The following is a 25,361-nucleotide window of genomic DNA, read 5'->3' as shown; positions in this document are numbered from 1 at the left end:
CAGGTATATGCTTTAAAAAGGGAATTCAAAGTTTGGGAGAAGATTTGTAGCTCGGGTGCTCATTGTTGTGGTTCTGTTCGCCGAGCTGGGAATTTGTGTTGCAGATGTTTTGTCCCCTGTCTAGGGAAAGAATATGTGTTTTAGGCATCCCAAGTGACCTACTTGGGCTACAGAATCGACAAGACAGAGTTATACCCATTTGAAGATAAAGTGAGGGCAATCAAAGGTGCCCCGGCTCCCATATCTGTACTGGAGCTTAGGTCTTTCCTTGGGCTGGTGAATTGTTACAGAAAGTTAACACATAACCTGGCACCTTTCCATCAATCCTTAAGAAAGGGTAAGCCTTGGTCACATAGCCATAGCTTTCAGGGAAGTGAAGAAATGGCTGTCATTGTCTAAGGTGTTGGCTTACTATGATCCCAAGCAACAACTGGTATTGACATGCAGTGCCTCCCAGTATGGCATTGGGGTAGCATTACTCTTAGGTGGCCCAATGGAGAAGAACATACAATAGTGTATGCATTCAGGACTTTGGCTAATGCAGAGCATGAATATAAACAGATACAGAAGGAGGTCTGGTGGTTGTATTTGGTGTATGGAGTTGCCACCAATACCTCTATGACTGTAAATTTGTAATGATAACAGACCACAAACCCTTGCTAGGTCTCCTTAGAGAACAAGATAGTGCTGTCATGTTGAATTCTGTGGTGGGCTCCAATACTAAATGCAAAATGTTACAAATCTGGATGCATTGATCTGCCTCCCATTAGCAGATACATCACCTGTGGTACCACCACTGGAAGAATCCAACTCTGGTTTTAAATTTTCTGGACTGGAAAATTTCTAGTCACAGTTGACTATCAGACTTTGGAGACAGAAAGATCTAGTTTAAGAAAAACTGAAACAGCTGGTGGTGATGGGAGAAGCCAAAGGGCAGTCACAAACAGAAATGAAACCGTTTTGGACCCAGAGAGACCAAATCGCAGTGAAGGACGGCATATTATTATGGGGATTAAGAGTGATTGTCCTGAGCAAAGGTCACCACTAGGTACTGGCTGAACTCAAGAGGTTTCTAAAATGAAGATATTATGTCCGGTAATCAGGATTGGATGCATATGCGCATTGGGGGTGGGCAGTGCCCAGAGACCTAATAAGGACACAAACTACCACCAGCACATTCCCCACATTCATGGGAATGGCAGGATAAATGTTGGGTTAGGTTACACATCGACTGCGCAGTTCTTTTCATAGGCTCAATGTTCTTAGTCATTGTGGACACCCAATCAAAGTGACTTAATGTGCATAGAGTTCATTCACCAAATACAGGAGCAACAATAGAAAAATTGCTTGCATTTTTTTAAAATACAGAGTCTTGTGTTCATCACACATGACAGGCCATCGTTTAGCAGCAGGGAATTTGAGTATTTTCTAAAATCATATGGTATTTGACAAATAAGGACAACTCCATACCATCCATCGTCTAATGATCTGGCAGAAACAGCAGTCCAAATTTGAAGGCAGTCTTAAAGAAACAGCCTATAGCTTCTCTCGATACCAAACTGTTCCAGTTCCACTTTGATTATAGAACCACACCTACAGGAATAACTCTAGCAGACTTGCTAATGGGGAGAAGACTATGAACCAGGTTAAATTTGATCTGCCTGGATATGGAGGAGAGGGTGAAATGGCATCAAGAACACGAATACTGGACACAAAACTCCAATAAGTGAGAGAGAAGTTTGTTGTAGGAGCCAAAGGAATGGTCTTGCATGGGTAAGAAGCACGGTTAACGGGAGGTCAGGTCCAGTGATGTATAAAGTTAGGGTAAATGCGATGGTCCTGAACAAGCACGTGGACCATATGAAAGCTGCAAAGGGTGCAGGAGGTAACGTGCCCAGCTCCTCGACTCCTTTCTGACTGTTCCGGCACCCATAGGTTCTTCCTCTCCATCAAAGATTGGAAATATCTCAATCTCAGATGGGCATGGCTGATGCCGCCTCAACATTTTTGCCACCTGAAGAATTCGAGCTACTAGCGTTATACGCTGCCCATATCAACAGAGTTGGAGGAACCTGACCCAGTGCTAAAATGCCCCAGGAGGAGCTATGGATAAAAGAACCACCCCAGGTCCTCAGACTCCAAGGGGAAAGGATGTAGTGATTGTAACAAAGTTAGCCTCATAGAGTATGGATTCCCTGATTGGGGCTGTTAATCCAGTTCAATCAGGGAGCCCTGGCTGACAGTTACAAACAGGAGTGTTAAATATCCTGTTCACTCTGAGGGAGCTGGATCAGTATTAAGGACACTCTACGTATAAATAAAAGATGACTTGGTGACAGGATATCGGCCTCTGTAGTTACTTAAGGAAGTGAATGTTGGTATTGTGATCAGTTATTATCTAATTGAATTTGGGACCAAGAGGCCCAGGTTCAAGTCCCACTTGTTGCAGAGATGTGTCATAAAGTGTTTGATGGGTTAATTGAAAGTTCCCCACACAAATTGGGGGGTGGGGGGCAGGTTGTTGTGCTGTCTTGGTGTTCCTACCTCTGGCCTAGGGGACCTGGGTTGAAGGCCCGCTGTTTCTTATTTCTGTGATTCAGACCTTGTACCCAGAAATTAAGGAAGTATCTTTTAATCATGAGCAGTGTTTGCATTCTCTCTTGGCCAGCCTCTAAAGAGATCCTGATGTTAAGGCCAGAACTCTGCAGTATTCACCATCCTAGCTTGTGCATTGTTGTCTGTATTTGCATTCTTTGATCTCACTGAGCAATGTTTCCTGGTTGCAGCCACATGGAGTTTGAAGTTTGTGTTAAAACCCACAACCCAAATCGGTAGTTGGACTCTGTACAAAGTGTAAACATCTCATGGAGTGACTGTTTATTGTTTCTGGAGATTCAGTGATCTGAATTTATTGTTCACTCTTGGCTGTCAAAGCATTAATTGCAAATCAATTTAATTGTATATTTTATTTGTCTGTTTCTTTAGAAGATATCACAGTGATAGAAACAATTCTCAAAATGTATTTCTGTAGTTGCAGTTGTATATGGATTCTATACCTCATTAGTGACATGAGTATCATGTTTTCATGCATATCAAATTAAGAATGGGAGAGTGATAAATGAAGAACACTTTTGTTTATATCAGGGATGCATCCTGATTTCTTGTATGGCAGTACATTGAACTTTTAATAATGATTTGTTTGCAAGAAGTTTCCCACGTTGTTTCCAATCAGTCACCCAAAGCCCTGTTAGACCATAAGACATAGGAGCAGGAGTAGGCATTTCAGCCATTGAGTCTATTTTGCCATTCAGAGAGATTATGGCTAATTTGATCATTCTCAATTTACTTCCTTGCTTTATCCCCATAACTGTTGATTCTCTTAATGGTTAGAATTCGTTTTATATCAGCCTTGAATATATTTAATGATCCAAACTCAAGAGTTCTCTACAATAAAGAATTCAACAGATTCTCTACCTTCTTGAGAGAAAGAATCCTTTTTATTTCTCTAATAACTAGGAGGTTCTTTAATCTGAGATTATGCCCTCTGGTCCTAGACACCCCCACAATGGAAGTAACCTCTGCAATCTACACTGTCAAGCCTCCAAAAAATGTTGTTTGTGATGGTTAGCAAGCCATTTGAACCAAATGCAGGCATCCTGGAAGTGTTGTTTGAATGTGTCTGAGCATCAACTCAGAGTTGTTTTGAAATTCTCTTTGTCCCACAGAAATTGTGAAATCTAAGCTTGATTTGTTAACTCACAGACACAAGCCAACTGCACATTGTTAGGCACTTTGAGATAGTTGTAGTTCGCAGTGAGTAAGCACAATGGAACATAGAAAAAATACAGCGCAGTCCAGGCCCTTTGGCCCTTGATGTTGCGCCGATCCAAGCCCACCTAACCTACACTAGCCCACTATCCTCCATATGCCTATCCAATGCCCGCTTAAATGCCCATAAAGAGGGAGAGTCCACCACTGCTACTGGCAGGGCATTCCATGAACTCACGACTCGCTGAGTAAAGAACCTACCCCTAACATCTGTCCTATACCTACCACCCCTTAATTTAAAGCTATGCCCCCTCATAATAGCTGACTCCATACGTGGAAAAAGGTTCCCACGGTCAACCCTATCTAAACCCCTAATCATCTTGTACACCTCTATCAAGTCACCCCTAAACCTTCTTTTCTCCAGTGAAAACAGCCCCAAGTGCCTCAGCCTTTCCTCATACGATCTTCCTACCATACTAGGCAACATCCTGGTAAACCTCCTCTGCACCCATTCCAGTGCCTCCACGTCCTTCCTATAGTATGGCGACCAAAGCTGCACACAATACTCCAGATGCGGCCGCACCAGAGTCTTATACAACTGCAACATGACCTCAGGACTCCGGAACTCAATTCCTCTACTAATAAAAGCCAGTACGCCATATGCCTTCTTCACCGCACTATTTACCTGGGTGGCAACTTTCAAAGATCTGTGTACATGGACACCAAGATCCCTCTGCTCATCCACACTACCAAGTATCCGACCATTAGCCCAGTACCCCATCTTCTTGTTACTCTTACCAAAGTGAATCACCTCACACTTAGCTACATTGAACTCCTTTCTGCCCAGCTCTGCAGCTTATCTATATCCCGCTGTAACCTGACACATCCTTCCTCACTGTCAACAACTCCTCTGACTTTCGTATCATCCACAAACTTGCTCACCCAACCTTCTAGCCCCTCCTCCAGGTCATTTATAAAAATGACAAACAGCAATGGTCCCAAAACAGATCCTTGCTGGAACACCGCTAGTAACTGCACTTCAAGATGAACCTTTACCATCAACTACTACCCTCTGTCTTCTTCCAACCAGCCAATTCCTAATCCAAACCTCCAACTCACCCTCAATGCCATACCTCCGTATTTTTTGAAGTAGCCTACCATGGGGAACCTTATCAAACGCCTTACTAAAATCCATATACACCACATCTACCGCTTTCCCCTCATCCACCTCCTTAGTCACCTTCTCAAAGAATTCAATAAGGTTTGTGAGGCACGACCTGCCCTTCACAAAACCATGCTGACTATCCTTGACCACATTATTCCTATCCAGATGTTCATAAATTCTATCCCTTACAATTCTCTCTAAGAATTTGCCCACAACAGAAGTGAGACTCACCGGCCTATAGTTACTAGGGTTATCCCTACTCCCTTTCTTGAACAAGGGAATCACATTTGCTAGCCTCCAGTCTTCTGGCACTACTCCTGTAGACAATGAGGACATAAAAATCAAGGCCAATGGCTCTCCTGCGCCCTTTTATAGGGAAAGAAACCTACCCAGGTAAGGTTGCGCTACGCCAGCTTCCGGGTCCGCTCCGCGCTTTTTTAAAAAAAAACTTTCAAATTTAAACCGTTAAACAAACGTCACCGAGCCTTACTTTGGAATTGTTACTCCTGTTTATCCATTTATTGTTTAAAAAATCTTTTTGGCAAGTTGTAGTCCATACTGAATGCAGAGGTGTGTTTTTTCCATCACTTTCTGCAATTCAAAATTGTTCAAATCAGACCCCTGCATTTACTCTAAATGACCAACATACTGAGCATGAGGACATACATTTTTTAGGATGAGAGCGAGGACTCATCCTTAGGGTAATATTTGTTTAGTCATCTTGCTCCTACAGAATGTGATTCTGATTACTAATTCTGAATAAATTCAGAACATCAGTTGCTTTCTTAAGTCTGTTTTTGAATGGTGGCGCAGGACTCATTTACCACTGTGCCTCTCTACTCAGTTAAAACAAAAATCACCCAACACCAGGTTACAGTCAAATAGGTTTAATTGGAAGTAGTAGCTTTCAGAGCGCTGCTCCTTCAACCACCTGATGAAGGAGCAGCGCTTCGAAAGCTAGTGCTTCCAATTAAACCTGTTGGACTATAACCTGGTGTTGGGTGATTTTTAACTTTGTACACCCCAGTCCAACACTGGCATCTCCAAATCACCTCTACTCAGTAACCTCCAAATTACCATATTTTCTGAACCATCCCCATTCCTGGTAATATGATCCTTATTTTTTAAATAATGCTGCATTGTCTTCAGACTTTATTATCCACTCTCAGTGCTGTCACCCTTATGATAACCCTCTCATGTTCTCTGTCAACTCATTGTGTGTTTTCCTCAGTGAATGAAGAAAGTGCTGCTATTCCTTCTAACAAATAATTGTACCTGCACTACTGTAGCATTCCCTTTGTCTAGATTATGTGCTCACGTGGCTGGGGTGGGACTTTAAACTGCAAGATTTCTATCTGGCATTAGGACTGCCAACTGAGTCATTTAAAAACCGACTAATTGTCGATCACCAGACATTGTCTATACAGATGTAAGGGGTGGAATATCAAAGCTCTAAACATAAGATACTTGAAATAAATAATAAAGCTTAAAAAAAATCAAAACTTTAAACATAAGATACCTGAAATAAATTATTTAAATAGCAAACATGAATGTACCAATGCCAAACATCTGTTGATTTTAAGGAATAACAGAGGAGTAGCTGTCTGCCTCCCTTAACTATAAACTCTTTTGCAGATCTCTACCTAACAGTGACATGTTACTTTTAAACCATTCTGACTTCAGACCAAAAAGTCAGCTTTCCCAAGTGTAATTAGGGATGACAATAATTTCTTCTAAATAATTTATTGTATTACTCACGCACTCATCAACACAATACCATCAGTCTGACTCAGAAATAACAATCAAATCAAAGCTATTTATCTATTTTGAAAAAGGAAATTTTTGATACCACCTTGGCTGTGAATCCCCATACAATGCAAATATTTAGATATTTTCTAATCAACTTCTACAGCAGATGGGACTTGAACCCAGGCCTACTAGCTCTTCGTAAGAGTCACTACATTGAATATTTAATATATTAAAAAACATTATCTGCAATATTCAAGTCCAGCAGTGTGTGTGGAGATAAGCAACACACAGTCAATGTTTCAAGAGTTTGTGAACTATGATCAATAGCTAGAAACTCAAGATGATAATAGTTTATTAACAGAATCAGGAAAGTACTCTCCTGATAAGTTATGAAGAGTCAAATGAAATGTTAACTCTACTTATTTCCCACAGATGCTGCCAGACCTGCTGAGTTTCTCCAGCGATTTTTGATTTTGATTCAGATTTCAAACACCTGCAGTTCATTTATTTTATACAGAGGGTTAGCCAACTAATTTTCACCCACTCATAGTCCTCATTATCACCTATCTAGCTTTTTCCCCTCTGGCTTACTATCAATAGTTGTCCCCATTGTTCATTTCTCTCTCCCTGGGCTCAGTTTCCATCTGGCAGCTGACTTCCTTCTCCTTGTCATCAAGATAAATACTACTTTTTCCCAGATGTTATCAGTTCTGAGGAAGGGTCAGTGGATTAGAAACTTTAATTCTGGTTTATTTCCACAGGTGCTCTCAGATCGGTGAGTTACTCCAGCAATTTCTGGTTTTGTTTCACGTTTCAAGCACCTGCAGTTCGTTGTTTTATTTATTAATAAATAGTTTAGTGCAGTGAATGAATGGTTAAGAGCTTTTGGGGACATTAATTTCCATTTCCTACAATATTGCTCCCAAGATGAGGGCAGCGCGCATGTGTAGGTAGTGTAGGCATGCTGGGAGTTTGGGCCTGGTCCTGTTGCCTGGCGACGACGCTGCAGGATCGTTCAGTCCATTTTCGGGCGTGGGCTGTTCCCGACGGCTTATGAGAAGGACTTGGCTTCGCTGCGTCTTGATCACCCCGACGGTTCCCGGTGTCCGTGTAGTACCGGGTTTTCAGCGGCTCCCTTCTGTTAGCTTCCCGCCACTGGCCCCATCCCGCCTGGGCCTGGGGCTAAGAGCGGAGTCAGGTGGTTTTAGGCAAAGAAACATGCCGAAAGTCATCAGCGAAACCCGAATGGTAATGGGCTGCTCTGGGTTAGGAGATAGCGTTGTGTTAGGGAGTCCGTGCTGAATAGCTACCCGATGTAGTCAGGTTAACAGCTGTTGCTGTTTAAATTTGATGTCAACATGTCACGTTGCGATGACACCCCCTCAGCAGTGGGAGCTGCGGTGTGAATTGTGTAGACTCAGTAATTTCTCGAATAGATTATCCATAATACGAATTGTCTGTGATCAGAGTCTTCAAAGTTTGTGCGAAGATTTGTAGCTCGGGTGCTCGTTGTTGTGGTTCTGTTCGCCGAGCTGGAAGTTTTTGTTGCAAACGTCAGTGCTTGGGAGCCTCCTGCGAAGCGCTTCTTTGATGTTTCCTCCGGTGTTTATAGGGGTCTGTCCCTGCCGCTTCCGGTTGTCAGTTTTAGCTGTCCGCTGTAGTGGTTGGTATATTGGGTCCAGGTCGATGTGTTTGTTGATGGAGTTTGTGGATGAATGCCATGCCTCTAGGAATTCCCTGGCTGTTCTCTGTCTGGCTTGCCCTATGATAGTCGTGTTGTCCCAGTCGAATTCATGTTGCTTGTTGCCTGCATGTGTGGCTACTAAGGATAGCTGGTCGTGTCGTTTCGTGGCTAGTTGATGTTCATGTATGCGGATTGTTAGTTGTCTAACAATCCTGTTTGTCCTATATAGTGTTTTGTGTAGTCCTTGCATGGTATTGACAGACTTGAGTACCCTTTCTGAGTTTTCTCGTTGCTTGTCAACATTAGGAAATATCTCCACACAGATTGTTGAACAGGGGTCTGGGTTTTGGTACCCGAGCAAGCCACGTAACCCTTTCAAGTGACCAAAACTGGGGAAATTATGGAGCTGAGTGCTCTTGAATGTTGATATTACTGTAATAACATCATTTGAATATGTTTTACCACTGAGTGAATAATCTGCCACTGTACAAGTTAACTTTTCATTAATTTCTGTCTTGCTTATTGTAACATTAAAGTCAACACCTTTTGTTTTGCAATCACCACCATTTTGCACCCTGAGGCAGTGCTGACACCGCATGTCCTCGGACAGAGCACCAAATCTTGGCACCTAAGTACAGTCTATGTTATCTCTCACTCGGAGCTGAGAGGCTAATATTGTCTCTTCATCTGATACTGAAAATCTGTAGTAGTATCAAGAATATTGTTAGTTTCAATACTTGCTGGGCAAATGAATTGTATCTCTATCTTCATGAGTGATGTCAGGCTGTTGTTTCTCTTGAATCACATACCTTGTGTGCCCAGATTCTGAACTGTGTGGCCTCAGGAATTTGTCATAGACAATTCGCATTAAGGACAATGTGTCTGTGAGCACAGTCAAAGGTTGTAGGTTTGCTCGCTGAGCTGTAGGTTTGATATCCAGACATTTCATTACCTGGCTAGGTAACATCATCAGTGGCAACCTTCAAGTGAAGCGAAGCTGTTGTCTCCTGGTTTCTATTTGTATCTTTCTCCTGGATGGGATTCCTGGGGTTTGTGGTGATGTCATTTCCTGTTCGTTTTCTGAGGGGTTGATAGATGGCATCAAGATCTATGTGTTTGTTTATGGAGTTGTGGTTAGAGTGCCAGGCCTCTAGGAATTCTCTGGCATGCGTTTGCTTAGCCTGTCCAGGATAGATGTGTTGTCCCAGTCGAAATGGTGGCTTTTTTCATCCGTGTGTAGGGCTACAAGGGAGAGAGGGTCGTGTCTTTTTGTGGCTAGCCCTCCCTCATCCTTGCTCTGCTGTCTTAATTTTCCCTTGTGTAGCTCTGTCAATTCAAACCAATAATTGTTCCTGAGCAGTACCTTCTAATGTTTTAGAGTTATAAAAACTAATTGCCATTTTTAGTATGCCTTAGTCCAATTATCCATAAGCTTCTGATACTGCTTCACCTTCATTTGGCCTTGATTTTCAGTTGTTTGTCACTGAAGATTAACAAGTAATTTAAACTAGAATTTGACTGTTTAATTGAATGAATAAACTGTTCAATGTGATTCCTGAAACTAGTCAGTATCCCATGTAAAGGAAACTGATTTACCTTTATTTACTTTCTGGTGACACTAGTTTGAGCTTTCTGCTTGCACTGAGAAGTGATGATGCTCACAAAGTGGAAGTGTTGCTTCAGAAAACATGTTTATATAATAGTCAAATCACCTGAGTACAAGCAGCTCGAGTTACGTGTGCAGCACCTGAGTCAGAAACTGGTGAATGAGCAGGAGTCAGGAAATCTCTTAATGCAGAATGAAAGACAAATGGGGGGGGAGAAAAAAGTACTTTCTACATAAACTGGAAGCTGCAGGCTTTACAGTTGAAACAATTTGTATGTCTCAATTTTAAGAATGTACAATCCCCTTGTCTTCCACTAATAAAAGACTTGGTTTGAGACAGCAAAGCTGGTTTATAATTCACTCTTATGATGTTTAGCCACTTACTGCTATCAAGATTTCAACACGTAATATATATGCTGTGGTTCTGTTCACCGAGCTGGGAATTTGTGTTGCAGACATTTCGTCCCCAGTCTAGGTGACATCCTCAGTGCTTGGGAGCCTCCTGTGAAGCGCTTCTGTGATCTTTCTTCCGGCATTTGTAGTGATTTGAATGGCAAATGCCGCTTCCGCTTGTCAGTTCCAGCTGTCTGTTGCAGTGGCTGGTATATTGGGTCCAGGTCGATGTGCTTATTGATTTGAATCTGTGGATGAGTGCCATGCCTCTAGGAATTCCCTGGCTGTTCTCTGTTTGGCTTGTCCTATAATAGTAGTGTTGTCCCAGTCGAATTCGTGTCGCTTGTCATCTGCATGTGTGGCTACTAAGGATAGCTGGTCGTGTTGTTTCGTGGCTAGTTGGTGTTCATGAATGCGGATCGTTAGCTGTCTTCCTGTTTGTCCTATGTAGTGTTTTGTGCAGTCCTTGCATGGGATTTTGTACACTACATTGGTTTTGCTCATGCTGGGTATTGGGTCCTTTGATCTGGTGAGTTGTTGTCTGAGAGTGGGTGTTGGTTTGTGTGCTGTTATGAGTCCTAGTGGTCGTAGTAGTCTGGCTGTCAGTTCAGACACTATATACCGACCACTGCAATGGACAGCTGGAACTGACAAGCAGAAGTGGCAGATTCAAACCACTACAAGTGCTGGAGGAAAGATCACAGAAGCGCTTCACAGGAAGCTCCCAAGCACTGAGGATGTCACCTAGACAGGGAACGAAACGTCTGCAACACAAATTCCTAGCTCGGCGAACAGAACCACAACAACGAGCACCCGAGCTACAAATCTTTTCACAAACTTTGAACGTAATATATATAATTGAAGTTAACTTTGAAGTCTTATCTCACTGTCCCAAATTGAGAGAACTATGTCATAATTGATCCCTCCACCAGATGGAAGCACACCGTATTTAACAGTTGTTTAAATTTCATCTTAGAATAAGATGACCATGAAGAATTCTGCAAAACCAGCTCAGGCACCTCTGGGACCTGTGAAGCTCGATAAAAATGGCTCTGTTTTAGTTGCTATTCATGTTAAACCTGGAGCCAAACAAAATGCCATAACTGGTAAGCAATATGGAATAAAATATTTCAAATACTGGTAGTTCTTCTATAATGAGATGGTTGCAACCCCATGCTATATAAAGATCATGCAATAAGAATAGCACAAAGTTTTGGTGACACAGTCACTTCATAGCCATCATACTTTTTAAAAGTTCGCACTTTAGAAACTGCATCCCCTATTTGTCAATCGAGTTATAGCCAATTTGTGTTGACGAAACGCGCGTTATACCAGAATTTGCATTAAACATTTCTATCACATCTGCATAGAAATGATGAGCAGAGATATGCTACCTCGTAAGAGTAACCATTTGGATACTTGCAATATAAAATTAGAATTTTCAGAATCCTACTACTATAGAAAAGATCTTGTAACATTTGCCAATACTGTCATGGGCAGGATGTATCAGAGGAATTCCCTAAATGCGCTCCTTTTTGTATTGCTAAGAGATGAGACACTAATCACTCAATGCCAACCGACTCTTTTGGATCACAACACTCGAGTTAGCTGGATTGGCTGCTGAAATCTGCCGCTTACATTTTGTACTCTTTAACATAAGCTTGGGGTCATTTAAACTTGCGTGTTTATTGAGTTACATTAGAACATAGAACGTTACAGTGCAGTACGGGCCCTTTGGCCCTTGATGTTGCGCTGATCTTTGAAACCAATCTGAAGCCCATCTATCCCACATTATTCCATTTTCATCCATATGTTTATCTAATGACCGTTTAAATGCCCTTAAAGTTGGCAAGTCTACTACTGTTGCAGGCAGGGTGTTCCGTGCCCCTACTACTCTCTGAATAATGAAACTACCTCTGATATCTGTCCTATATCTATCACCCCTCAATTTAAAGCTATGCACCTTCATGCTAGCCCTCACCATCTCATTGTCCACCCTATCTAAATCTCTGATTATCTTATATATCTCAATTAAGTGACCTCTCAACATTCTTCTTTCTAATGAAAACAGTCTCAAGTGGTGGGCGGCACGGTGGCACAGTGGTGTGGGCGGCACGGTGGCACAGTGGTTAGCACTGCTGCCTCGCAGCGCCAGAGACCCGGGTTCAATTCCCGACTCAGGCGACTGACTGTGTGGAGTTTGCACGTTCTCCCCGTGTCTGCGTGGGTTTCCTCCGGGTGCTCCGGTTTCCTCCCACAGTCCAAAGATGTGCAGGTCAGGTGAATTGGCCATGCTAAATTGCCCGTAGTGTTAGGTATAGGGGTAAATGTAGGGGTATGGGTGGGTTGCGCTTCGGCGGGTCGGTGTGGACTTGTTGGGCCGAAGGGCCTGTTTCCATACTGTAATGTAATCTAATCTAATCTAATCCCTCAGCCTCTCGTCATCAGACTGACTTTCCATATCAGGCAACATCTTAGTAAATCTCCTGTGAACCCTTTGCAAAGCTTCCACATCCATCGTATAATGCGGTGACTAGAACTGTATGCATTATTCCAAGTGAGGCTGCACCAGAGTTTTGTACAGCTGTAACATGGCCTCATAACTCTGAAACTCAATCCCTCCACCCTAAAAGCTAGCACACCATAGGCCTTAACAACCCTATCAATCTGGGTGGCAACTTTCAGGGATCTATGTGCACAGACACCGAGGTCTCTCTGTTCATCTACGTGACCAAGGATCTTACCATTAGCCCAGCACTGTTGACTTCTGTTGCTCCTTCCATAGTGAATCACCTCACACTTCTCTGCATTAAACTCTATTTTGCCACCTCTCAGCCCAGCTCTGCAGCTTATCTATGTTCCTCTGTAACCTGCAACATCCTTCCGCACTGTCCACAACTCCACTGACCTTAGTGTCATCTGCAAATTTACTAACCCATCCTTCTACGCCCTCATCCAGGTCATTTATAAAAATGACAAACAGCAGTGGCCCCAAAACAGACCCTTGTGGTACACCACTAGTAACTGAACACCAGGATGAGCATTTCCCATCGACTACAACTGTCTTTCTTCTTTCACCTAGCCAAATTTCTGATCCAAACCGCCAAATCACCCTCAATCTCATGCCTCCGTATTTTCTGCAATAGGCCTACCATGGGGAACCTTATCAAAAGCCTTACTGAAATCCATATGCAGAACATCAACCGCTTTACCCTCATCCACCTGTTTGGTCACTTTCTCAAAGAACTCGATATGGTTAGTGAGGCACGACCTACCCTTCTCAAAACTGTGTTGACTATCCCTAATCAACTTATTTCTTTTTCAATGATTATAAATCCTATCTCTTATAACCCTTTCCAACACTTTACCAACAGCCAAAATAAGGCTGACTGGTCTATAATTACCAGGGTTGTTTCTACTCCTCTTCTTGAACAAGGGGACAACATTTGCTATCCTCCAGTCTTCTGGCACTATTCCTGTAGTCATTGACGACATAAAGATCAAAGCCAAAGGCTCTGCAGTCTCCTCCCTAGTTTCCCAGAGAATCCTAGGATATATCCCATCTGGCCCGGGGGAATTATCAATTTTCACACTATCTAGAATTGCTAACACCACATCCTTATGAACCTCAATCCTTTCTAGTCTAGTAGCCTGTGTCTCAATATTCTCCTCGACAACATTGTCTTTTTCCAGTGTGAATACTGACTAAAAGTATTAATTTAGTGCTTTTATGCCCTCTGACTCCACGCACAACTTCCCATTACTGTTCTTGATTTAGCCCTAATCTTACTCTAGTCATTCTTTTATTCCTGACATACCTATAGAAAGCTTTAGGGTTTTCCTTGATCCTATTTGCCAACGACTTCTCATGTTTCCTCCTGGCTGTTAGCTCTTTCTTTAGGTCTTTCCTAGCTAACTTGTAACTCTCAAGCGCCTTAACTGAGCCTTTACATCTCGTCCTAACATAACCCGCCTCCTTCCTCTTGTCAAAAGATTTAATTTCTTTAAACCACTGCTCCTTTGTTTAACCACTACCTGCCTGCCTGACAGGTACATATTTATCAAGTACACGCAGTAGCTATTCCTTGAACAAGCACCACATTTCAATTGTGCCCATCCCTTGCAGTTTCTTTCCCATCCTATGCGTCCTAAATCTTGCATAATTGCATCATAATTGCCTTTCCTCTGAGCTATAACTCTTGCCCTATGGTATGTACCTATCCCTTTCCAATACTAAAGTGAACATAACCAAAGTGCTCACTTACCTCCAAATCTAACACCTGGCCGGGTTCATTACCCAGTACCAAATCCAATGTGGCCTCTCCCTTTGTTGGCACATATTGTGTCAGGAAATCCTCCTGCACACATTGGACAAAAACTGACCCCTCTAAAGTACTTGAACTATAGTATTTCCAGTCATTACTTGGAAAGTTAAAGACCCCATAACAATTATCCTGTTACTCTTGCTCCTATCCAGAATCATCTTTGCTATCCTTTCCTCTACATCTCTGAAACTATTTGGAGGCCTGTAGAAAACTCCCAACAGAGTGACCTCTCCGTTCCTGTTTCTAACCTCAGCCCATACTACCTCAGTAGCTGAGTCCTCAAGCATCCTTTCCACCACTGTAATACTGTCCTTGACTAACAATGCCACACCTCCCCTCTTTTAGCACCTTTCCTATTCTTACTGAAACATCTAAACCCTGGAACCTGCAACAACCATTCCTGTCCTTGCTCTATCTATGTATCAGAAATGGCCACAACATTGAAGTCCCGGGTATCAACCCATGCAGCAAGTTCACCCACCCTATTCTGGATGCTCCTGGCATTGAAGTAGACACACTTCAAACCACCTTCCTGCTTGCCGGTGCACTCTTGCAACCTTGAAACCTTATTTCTGACCTCACCACCCTCAACCTCCTGCACACAAGCTACAACTTAGGTTCCATCCCTGTGCTGAATTAGTTTAAACCCTCCCGAAGAGCATTAGCAAATATCTCCCTTCAGGATAATGGTTCAAGTGTAAACCATCCTGTTTGTAAAAGTCCCACCTACCCCAGAATGAGCCCCAATTATCCGGGTATCTGAATCCCTTCCTCCTGCACCATCCCTGTAGCCATGTGTTCAACTCCTCGCTCGCTCTCTCTCTCTCTCGCGCGCTCTGTCTACCGCTCTCGCGCTCTGTCTACCGCTCTCGCGCTCTGTCTACCGCTCTCGCGCTCTGTCTACCGCTCTCGCGCTCTGTCTACCGCTCTCGCGCTCTGTCTACCGCTCTCGCGCTCTGTCTACCGCTCTCGCGCTCTGTCTACCGCTCTCGCGCTCTGTCTACCGCTCTCGCGCTCTGTCTACCGCTCTCGCGCTCTGTCTACCGCTCTCGCGCTCTGTCTACCGCTCTCGCGCTCTGTCTACCGCTCTCGCGCTCTGTCTACCGCTCTCGCGCTCTGTCTACCGCTCTCGCGCTCTGTCTACCGCTCTCGCGCTCTGTCTACCGCTCTCGCGCTCTGTCTACCGCTCTCGCGCTCTGTCTACCGCTCTCGCGCTCTGTCTACCGCTCTCGCTCTCTCTCTCTCCCTGGCCTCAGTAGCACGTGGCACAGGTAACAAACCAGAGATAAAACTCTGTTTGTTCTAGCTCTAAGCTTCCACCCTAGTTCCCTGAATTTCTGCCTTAAGTCCCCATCCCTTTTCCTACCTATGTCAGTGGTGCCTATGTGGACTACAATTTGGGGCTACTCCCACTCCCCCCTCAAGGATCCCCAAAAACACGATCCAAGACATCACAAGCTCTGGCACCTGGGAGGCTACACACCAATATAGAGTCTGTCTTGTTCCCACAGAACCTTCTACCTGTCCCCCTAACTCTGGAGTCCCCAATGACTAATGCTCTGCTCCTCTTCTCCCTTCCCTTCTGAGCAATAGGGACAGACTCTGTGCCAGAGACCTGTACCCCATGGCCTACCCCTGGTAAGTTATACCCCCCAATAGTATCCAAAACGGTATACTTGTTATTGAGGGGAACGACCACAGGGGATCCCTGCACAGTCTCCCGGTTCCCTTTCCGTCCACTGACAGTAACCCATCTTTTACCTGAGATATGACTAACTCCCTGCAACTCCTCTCAGCATCCCCCTCCATCTCCTGAATGATCCAAAGTTCATCCAGCTCCAGTTCCCTAACGTGGTTTTTGAGGAGCTGGAGTTGGGTGCACTTCCTGCAGAGGAAGTCAGCTGGGACTCTAGTGGTGACCCTTACCACCCACATTCCACATTCAACTGCCCTAACCTCCATTCCCACTATTCTAAATTCCCAAAGAGACTATTGAAAAATAAAAAAGAACTTGTTACCTTACCAATCTGGCTCACAGATCCTTTTTTTGATTGGAAGATGGGTGAGAGACACTACCTAAGTAGTGTTTTGGTTAAAGCAGCCGCCAAATATTTTATCTCACTTACTCAGCAGTCCCATGTCCATTCCTGTTCAGAATACACTCTGCCTATTCATGAGGTAAGTTTTTATATAATTTTAAATTTACCTTCCCAGCAGGCCCCTTGTCCTCTCTGTCACTCCTCCCACTGTTGCTGCTACTGGAAGAATGAAGCGCATTGTTGTGATTTGTGCCCTTGTCGGAAAGTATTAATTTTATAGCTTTGCAGTGTTTCCCTGATACTTGTTTGTTGACAAATAATACCAGTGATGGTGTTTTTTTTATGACTCTTGTGGTTTATAGATGTGTCAGAAGAAGCTGTGGGTGTGGCCATCGCAGCCCCTCCATCTGATGGCGAGGCCAATGTGGAACTAGTGTGTTATCTGGCCAAAGTGCTGGCACTAAAGAAAAGTGAAGTCATCCTGGAGAAGGTACGCTGTCAGCTTAGAAACAGTTTATACCCAGGCTCTGCTGAGGAGGCTCAGTACATACATATGTAGGACTTAGGAGTAGGAAGTCCATTTTTGGCTCTTGCAACATGTTTCACTATTCAAATGGTTATGGCTCAAATCTACATTCACACTTGTCCTGATAACCTTTGCAACCCTTTGACTAATTACAACAAGAGTTTCTTGTGATTTAACCAGCATCTAACCCCCTCCTCTTATTGCTAACTATCACCTCCATTTACTTCTCCTTCTTGGAGTTTGCGATTGTGGGGTTCTTTGTGGTAAATTAGATTAGATTAGATTAGATTCCCTACAGTGTGGAAACAGGCCCTTCGGCCCACACCAACCCTCCGAAGAGTAACCCACCCAGACCCATTTCCCTCTGACTAATGCACCTAACACTATGGGCAATTTAGCATGGCCAATTCACCTAACCTGCACATCTTTGTGATTATGGGAGGAAACTGGAGCACCCGGAGGAAACCCACGCAGACACTGGGAGAATGTGCAAACTCCTGTTGTGCAGAATTGCATGGTATATTACACTGTGTAGTGCATTGTGCTGTCTCTTTCAAAGTAAATTTAATTGGATACACTATAGTTATTGCATGATCCTTGTATTCAAAAAAATTGTTATCAGACGCACTTTTTTATTCCCTCATCTTGCAGCCTTCCCATTTCACAGAATTCCTCTGAATAGGAAACTGGGCAAGTGAACCAGTTCTAGGTCATTACTGCCGGTAAAAACAGATTGTTTAAAATTAATGGCAGCTTCTTCAATAATTTTTGACATAGTGGTAATTTCACTGGACGAGTAAACCAGAAACTCAATTTTAACCTCTGGGGATATGGATTCAAATTTCATCATGTCAGCTAGTGGAATTTAAGTTCAATCAATAAATCTGGAATGTGAATGTTAGTTTCAGTGATGGTGACCATGAAACTATTTTTGTTGTAAAAACACATCTGGTTCAGTAATGTCGTCTTCAGGGAATGAAATCTCCATCCTTACCTGATCTGGCCTACAAGTGACTCCTGACCTACTGTAATGTGGTTGACTTTTAATTACCCTGTCAAATAATCAAGCAAGTCAGTCATCTCCAAGGTAATCAAGGATATCTAACAAATTCTGGCCTTTTTTAGTGAGGAAGGAATAAAAGAAATCTGAGGGGAGAGAAGTACATGTGATGTCAGCAACTGAAGACATTTTGTTCCTTTTCCTTCCAAAGCTGCTGAGCAGTCCTTGATGTCTGAATTCCCTGTAATATGAGGCTGATTTTGGGCACTTAGCAATATAGAATGATACAAGTAGGGAGGCCTCTATCCCATCAAGCTCTGCCAGCTCTTTGGAGAACCTATCCAATTAATCTCACACCCCTGCTCTTTTCTCATAGCCCTGAGATTTTATTCCTTTCAAGTATTATGCAGTTCCTATTTGAATGTTCTGATCAAATGTGTTTCCATCACTTTTTTCAGGAAATGCTTCCCAAATCATCCACTTATGAAAGAGTAGTGGTTGAGGGAGAATGTCCTTCTACCATAATGTGTTTTGGCATTGACATCCACGGTTTCACCAAGTGATCTTATGCCCTGATGTCATGATTGCTGAGAGTGTTCACCTGTCTGTCCAAATGGATGCATTATATATGTCCAGCCTTCATACAGATTCATAGTCTCCACTTGGTTGCAAGGAGTTGGTGAGAATGGCTAAATTTGACCTTGGGTTGATCAAATTTTCTTAACCTTTGACTGTTGACCTTGATACTTGCAATTTCTTCCTATATTCTCCTGAGCTGCATGGTTAAACAGTTTAAAATTCAATGTTGACTGTGGAGTCTTACATTTCTTTCTGCACAAAACTATTCCCAGACTGCTAATCTTTTTGAAGGGTTGCAGATCACGTCAGAAAGTGGTGAAGATTCTGGCCTTATTGACCCCAGAAGAAGTGCAAGAAAGACTCCGGACCGCAGCTACTACAAGCTAGTGTAAGAAGCAGGACCTTGAAGCAGAGGAGCAACCTGGATAATGATTTCAGAACCAGACAATTAAATGAAAACTCCGCTGTCTAAAGAAAATGTGTGTGAGATGTGTGCTCAATTTATCTCATCAGAAGTTTCATCCGATGAATCTTGGCTAACTCTGACACTAACCATCAAATCCAGGTGTGAACAATTCCAGGTATAGCTGTCTGTTTGTTTGTTTGTTTGTTTTATTTAAATTTATGAATTTGGAACTATTTGGTTATTTAACTGCTCATGACTGTGCATTAATTCTTGCATTGTTCAGGATTACTTGTGTGGGAACTCATGTGCACAGACTCAATTCTTCTTAATTAAAAATAATTGTTCATGATGGGGTTAAGGATAGTTTATGATGTTTATGTCCCAGATTGGTTAATATTTCAATGACGCCATCTGTGTGATTCACTGGTTCAGCTGTGTGTTGAAAAATGCCATGACAGTACAGTCAGAGCAGGAAGTTCTCAGCCAGCTCTCCCCACAGATGATTAACAGTGTGGTGATCACATTGACATCCATGTGACACTAGCTACAGAGTGGCTCTGGTTTGTGCCCTCATAGCAAGTTAGTGCTCTTCAATCATCTGAAATGTGATAATACACCGTATAATTTCAAGTATTTTCCTCTGTGAACGTTGATGTGTTTGGGAACTGAGTAGACCAGCTGGTTAGAGAACAAAACTAAAATCGTTGGAAGAATGCTGAGCCTCAGGCAGCTGTGCACGTGAAATTAATCAAGAATTATCTCAATTAGAAGTGGTTGCAATTGCAGAATTATCTTGGGGTTATTGAAATTCATTTACTGCTATCATAATCTGGTGACTATGAACATAATTATATTTTAGGAAATGGTAGTTTTCATGAAATGTTTCATGAAATGTTTCATGAAATGTTTCATAATGTTTCATGAAGCAGTGTTAGTCGTTGGTAAGCATTAGATTTTACAGTATTGCCTTTTGAAATGCTGAAGAGTGTACTTTTCAGATCAGAGCCTGTCTGAGTGACTTTGCCTGATTGCAAGCTGAACAATCATGGAATGGTGGTTGTGCACATGGCTGTGCACACACCTGTTCTCCTCTTCTGAGATTTGTTGTTTATGTAGGGTCATCTGGTAGTTTTGTTTCTCCTCTCAATTTTTATTTACTGTGCCACTGAGTTTTTTGTTTAGTCATCACTGCAGACTTCAATTTCATCAGTGCCGAGTTTTAAAAATGTGTGGCTGTTTATTTTTGTAATTTCATGTTCACAGAATCCTTTCAGTGTGAAAAGAGGCCATTCAGCCCATTAATTAGTCTTTACTTTAAGAATATTGTGACACAATGGAAGGGTTTGGAAGCTGATTTATCTGTAGGGCATGAATGTACCCTCCATGGCCATGATTAACTGATGTGGTTTTACAGAATGATGTTCAGAAAAATCTATATCAGCAATTATTTCAGCTGTTAAGAGATGTAATGCTGTGGCCTGATTTGCTGCATTTTCTGGCAGCAGCTGCAGAGGGTGCCAGAGTCCAGGAGAGGCAATGAAGAGCAGTGACTGTGTGAAGCAACATGAGATTCATGATGTCTCCAAACAATCGCAGGCAAAGGTGCCCTCGGTCAGTGACCGAGATAACAGATGAGCTTCTTAATCTTCACTGTAATGTATGCCAAAATGGAAATAAATTACATTTGTTTGAACTACCCTTTGTCATGTAAGGAGTGTGTCCTATGTTTGACTAGCCAGAGCCATGTGATCTCTGCAGATGGAGCATTTCCTGAACACCTCAAACTTACTTTCTCTTTTCAAGCCAGGTAATCATGCTGGGCTCTGCTGTCAGGGGCAAAGATTCATTTAAGGGGAAGCTAACCAGGCACAAGGGAGAAAGTATGGAAAGATGCTTGTGTGTGTTATAAACAGTAACATGGAGCAGTTGGTGGAACGGCCTGTACAACATAACTCTGGCACAATAGCACCATTAACAGGCTGCAGCTCCAGTTAACCTTGCAGCTAACATGACTTGAGGAGGAACTGGGTATTTGCCCCTGGGGTTCTGGGTTAAAATTCATCCCTCCGTAGTCATATGGATTAACTGATCACATTGAAATTACCTGTGGTGTCTAGATTTAAAAATACTGCTGTGAAAGGTGTTAACTAAATTTGGAATTTACATGAACAGTTTGGAATTTGGAACCATGGACACAATTTTAAATTCACAGATGATGCTAAGTTGGGGGCTAGTCAATACCGAGGAACACTAACATATTACAGGAGGGCATTAATTAAACTTAGAAAATAGACAAATAATTTGCATAATGATGCTCAATACATGTGGGAGCCATTTCGATAGAATGAATAGGGGTCTCACGTTATAGAGTCATAGAGCATGGAAACAGACCCTTCAGTCTAATTCATCCACACCAACCAGATATCCTAAATTAATCATTCCCATTTGCCAGCATTTGGCCCATATCCCTGTAAACCTTCCTATTCATATACCCATCCAGATGCTTTTTTTAAAAATGTTGTAATTATACCAGCCTCCACCATTTACTCTGACAGTTCATTCCATACATGCACCACCTCGCATGAAAACATTGCTCCTCAGGTCCCTTTCATATCTTTCCCCTGTCACCTTTAAACCTATGACCTCTAGTTTTGGACTCCGCTACCCTGGGTAATGACCTTAGACAGGGAATATCTATGCCTCTTATGATTTTATAAACTTCTATAAGGTCACCCCTCAGTCTCAGATGATGTAGGTAAAAGCCCCAGCCAATTCAGCCTCTCCCTATAGCTGAAACCCTGGCGACATCCTTGTCAATCTTTTCTGAACCCTTTCAAGATTCACAATATCCTTCCTATAGCAGGGAGACCAGAATTGAATGCAGTATTCCAGTAATGGCCTAACCAATGTCCTGTACCAATGTCTATATGCAACGCACTGACCAATAAAGGCAAGCCTTTAGTGCTGCCTTCACTATCCTGTCTACCTGCACCACTATGAACGTGCACTCCAAGGTCTCTGTTCAGCAGTACTCCCCAGGACCTTGCCATTACGTGTATAAATTCTTCCCTGATTTGCCTTTTCCAAAATACAGCACCTCACATTTATACAACTTAAACTCCACCTGATCAAGATCCTGTTCTATGCTGAGATAACCTTTATTGTCCACTACACTTCCAATTTTGGTGTCATCTGAAAGCTTATTAACCATACCTCCTATGTTCACATCCAAATCATTTATATAAATGACAAAAAGCAGAGGACCCAGCGGCAATTCTTGTGGCACAGGCCTCCAGTCTGAAAAGCAACTCTCCGACTTTACCCTCTGACTCCTGTCTCCTGTTCTGTATCCAAATGGCTAGTTCTCCCTGTATCCCGTGTGATCTCACCTTTTTAATCAGTAGAGAGGCTGGTGCTGGAAAAGCACAGCAGGTCAGGCAGCATCCAAAGAGCAGGGAATCGATGTTTCTGGCATAAACCCTTCATCAGGCTGATTATTCTGCTCTTCGGATACTGTCTGACCAGCTGTGCTTTTCCAGCACCATCTATCACCACGCTTTCCACTCTGATCTCCAGCATCTGCAGTCCTCACTTTCTCCCACCTTTTTAATTAGGGTACCATGCGAAGCCTTATTGAAGACTTACTAAAGTCACATCCAATTCTCTGTCTTCATCAATCTTTTTTGTTATTTAAAAAACCCACTACCTGGGTGGGTAGAGGAGCAAAGGGATCTTTAAGTCCAAATACATCAATGACTAAAGGTTCCACCACAGAATTGTTATGGTGCGGGAAGAAGTAATCAAACACTCGCCATTAGAACCTAGAACATTACAGCGCAGTACAGGCCCTTTGGCCCTCGATGTTGCGCCGCCCTGTCATACTAATCTGAAGCCCATCTAACCTACACTATTCCATGTACATCCAAATGCTTGTCCAATGACGACTTAAATGTACTTAAAGTTGGCGAATCTACTACCGTTGCAGGCAAAGCATTCCATACTCTTACTACTCTCTGAGTAAAGAAACTACCTCTGACATCTGTCCTATATCTATCACTCCCCAATTTAAAGCTATGCCCCCTCGTGCTCACCATCACCATACTTGGAAAAAGGCTCTCCCTGTCCACCCTATCTAACCATTGTTTTTAGGAGGACAGAATTGGAAACATGCGAGTTAAGCTAAACTTGTATTGATCTTTGATTGGACTGTATTGATGAGTGCAATTCTGCTCACCTTATGTAAAAGGTTAGGAAGATATTGGAGAGGTTCCAGCAAAAGAGTACAAGAATGAGATCAGAAATTTGTGGATATGCGTAGCAGGAAAATATGGAGGCTGGGTTTCTACCATTTTGAAAAAGAATATTGATGGGTGACCTAGAGGATCTTAAGTTATGAAAGCTTTTGAAAAAGTGTCTAGAAAGAGAATATTTTCTCTTGTGGGTGATCAATATGTCATCGTTATCATGAAATCCAATAGGAAATACAGAAAATGTCTCTTTACCCAAAGAGTGGTGTGAATATGGAGCACCAACTCCCCCACCCTCAAATATGGGGAAGTCCAGCACATCATTGAAAATGACCAGGTTAAAACATCTGCTTCCACCTTCAGCCAGAAGTGGGTGATCCATCTTGACCTTCACCAGTGAATTGTAGATTCAGAAAATTTAATTTACTCCACATGGTATCAAGAAACAGCGGAAGGCACTAGATACTTCAAAAGATATGGGACTTGATAACATTCTACCAACAATATTGAAGGCTTGTGCTCCAGAACTTGCCATGCCTCTAGCCAAGCTGGTCCAGTAAAGCTTCAACACTGTCGTCTTACCCAGGAAAATTGCCTAGTTATGTCTAACCCACAAAACTCAGGTCAAATCCAACCTAATCAATTACCACCCTTTTGATCTGCTCTTGATTATTAGTAATATTGATGGAAGAGATCATCGACAATGCTATCAAACAACATTTGCTCAGTAACAACCGTCTCACTCACACTCCATTTGAAATCTGCCATAATCAATCAACCCTGACCTTGGTTTAATTACACAAAAGAGCTGAACTCCAGAGGTGAGATGGGATTCACTGTTCTTGACATCAAGACAGCATTTGACTAAATGTGGCATGAAAGAGCCCTAGCAAAACAGGATTCAGTGGGAATCAAGGGAAGAAAGTTCCAATGGTTGAACTTGTACCTATCAAGGAAGATGTTTGTTGTTAGAGGTCAAAAATGTTAGTCCCAGGACATCTCTGCAGGAGATCTGCAGTGTAGTGTCCTAGGCCTAACTATTTTCGGCTGCTTTATCAATGACATTCCCTCTGTTATATGGTCAGAAGGTTGACCATGATTGTTCTTCAACAGTTGTGATTCTCCAGATACTGGACAACATCCAGAGTGGGTTGACATGTGTATTTGCCACTTAAGTACCAGGCAAAGACCATATTAAATGAGAGAATGCGGCCTCTCTCCTTCACATTCATTTGCACTAACATTGCCGAATCCTCTACTATCAACATCCTGGGGGTTACCATTATCAGAAACTAAACTGAATCAGCCATATACATTCTGTGGTCACAGAAATGGGTCAGAAGTTAGGAATTCTGTGGAGAATAATTCTTCACCTGTCTCCTTTCCACCATCTGCAAAGCATAAGTCAGGAATGTGACAGAATACTCTCCATGCCACAACAATGCTCGAAGTTCAGCACTATCCAGAACGCAGAAGCTCTGCTTGATTGGCAGTCCATCTAGCACTTTGAATATTCACTCCCTTCACACTGATACAGTGACAGCAGTATAATTGTACCTCACAGAGGTAGCACACTGGAAATCAAGCCCTGATGTTCCTGGAGTTGTCACAAAAGTTAAAGGTTTAATAAAAGTATGCAAATTTCCCCAGTTTAACTCTGTTTTAGACCTGGGTTGAGAAAGCACAGACCAGGTTTTCGTACCTAACAAAACTTATAAGCTATTACAAATAATTTTTTTACCTGTAGCTAGAATCTATTTGAATTGCTGTCAGAAAAGTCAACTAGTTAGAACTCCTACAGATATTCAGACAAACACATAAAGTTGGTTTTAAGGGTGGAGCAGAAGTCTGGGAAGGCGGTTCAATGGCCCCTT

The 25,361-nt window shown here is 42.6% G+C and overlaps 1 protein-coding gene across 4 annotated transcripts; it reads left to right on the top strand.

The window, feature by feature from the left end:
* The first annotated feature begins 7,420 nt into the window (after positions 1-7,420).
* cunh15orf40 (chromosome unknown C15orf40 homolog) lies at positions 7,421-20,936 on the top strand. 4 transcript variants are annotated; one of them, XR_015753830.1, is made up of 5 exons: positions 7,475-7,930; positions 11,342-11,471; positions 17,092-17,219; positions 19,126-19,415; positions 20,746-20,936. XR_015753830.1 is itself a non-coding variant. In XM_087981419.1 (4 exons), exons 1-4 carry the CDS (start codon positions 7,736-7,738, stop codon positions 19,224-19,226), a joined length of 546 nt encoding a protein of 181 aa, XP_087837545.1. In that variant the 5' UTR covers positions 7,421-7,735; the 3' UTR covers positions 19,227-20,936. The 4 variants fall into 4 exon arrangements, 2 of the variants coding, with proteins under 2 accessions (XP_087837545.1, XP_043530530.2); XR_006309126.2 differs by having other exon boundaries at positions 20,743-20,936; XM_087981419.1 differs by having other exon boundaries at positions 7,421-7,930; positions 19,134-20,936.
* The last annotated feature ends 4,425 nt before the right edge of the window (positions 20,937-25,361 follow it).

This window comes from Chiloscyllium plagiosum, unplaced genomic scaffold (genome assembly GCF_037043375.1).
Source record: "Chiloscyllium plagiosum isolate Xiang-an unplaced genomic scaffold, Cpla_swu_hap1 HiC_scaffold_39, whole genome shotgun sequence".
Taxonomy (NCBI): Eukaryota; Metazoa; Chordata; class Chondrichthyes; order Orectolobiformes; family Hemiscylliidae; genus Chiloscyllium; species Chiloscyllium plagiosum.
The sequence above is the reverse complement of the archived record's forward strand: the minus strand, read 5'-3'. Positions and strand labels throughout refer to the sequence as shown.

Excerpts from the sequence above, each read along its gene's own strand:
- cunh15orf40 (XM_043674595.2), top strand. The coding sequence starts at position 7,736 with ATGAGAAGGACTTGGCTTCGCTGCGTCTTGATCACCCCGACGGTTCCC. Across the intron at positions 11,472-17,091 it reads CAAACAAAATGCCATAACTG|ATGTGTCAGAAGAAGCTGTG; the intron begins GTAAGCAATATG and ends TGTGGTTTATAG. Across the intron at positions 17,220-19,125 it reads GTGAAGTCATCCTGGAGAAG|GGTTGCAGATCACGTCAGAA; the intron begins GTACGCTGTCAG and ends ATCTTTTTGAAG.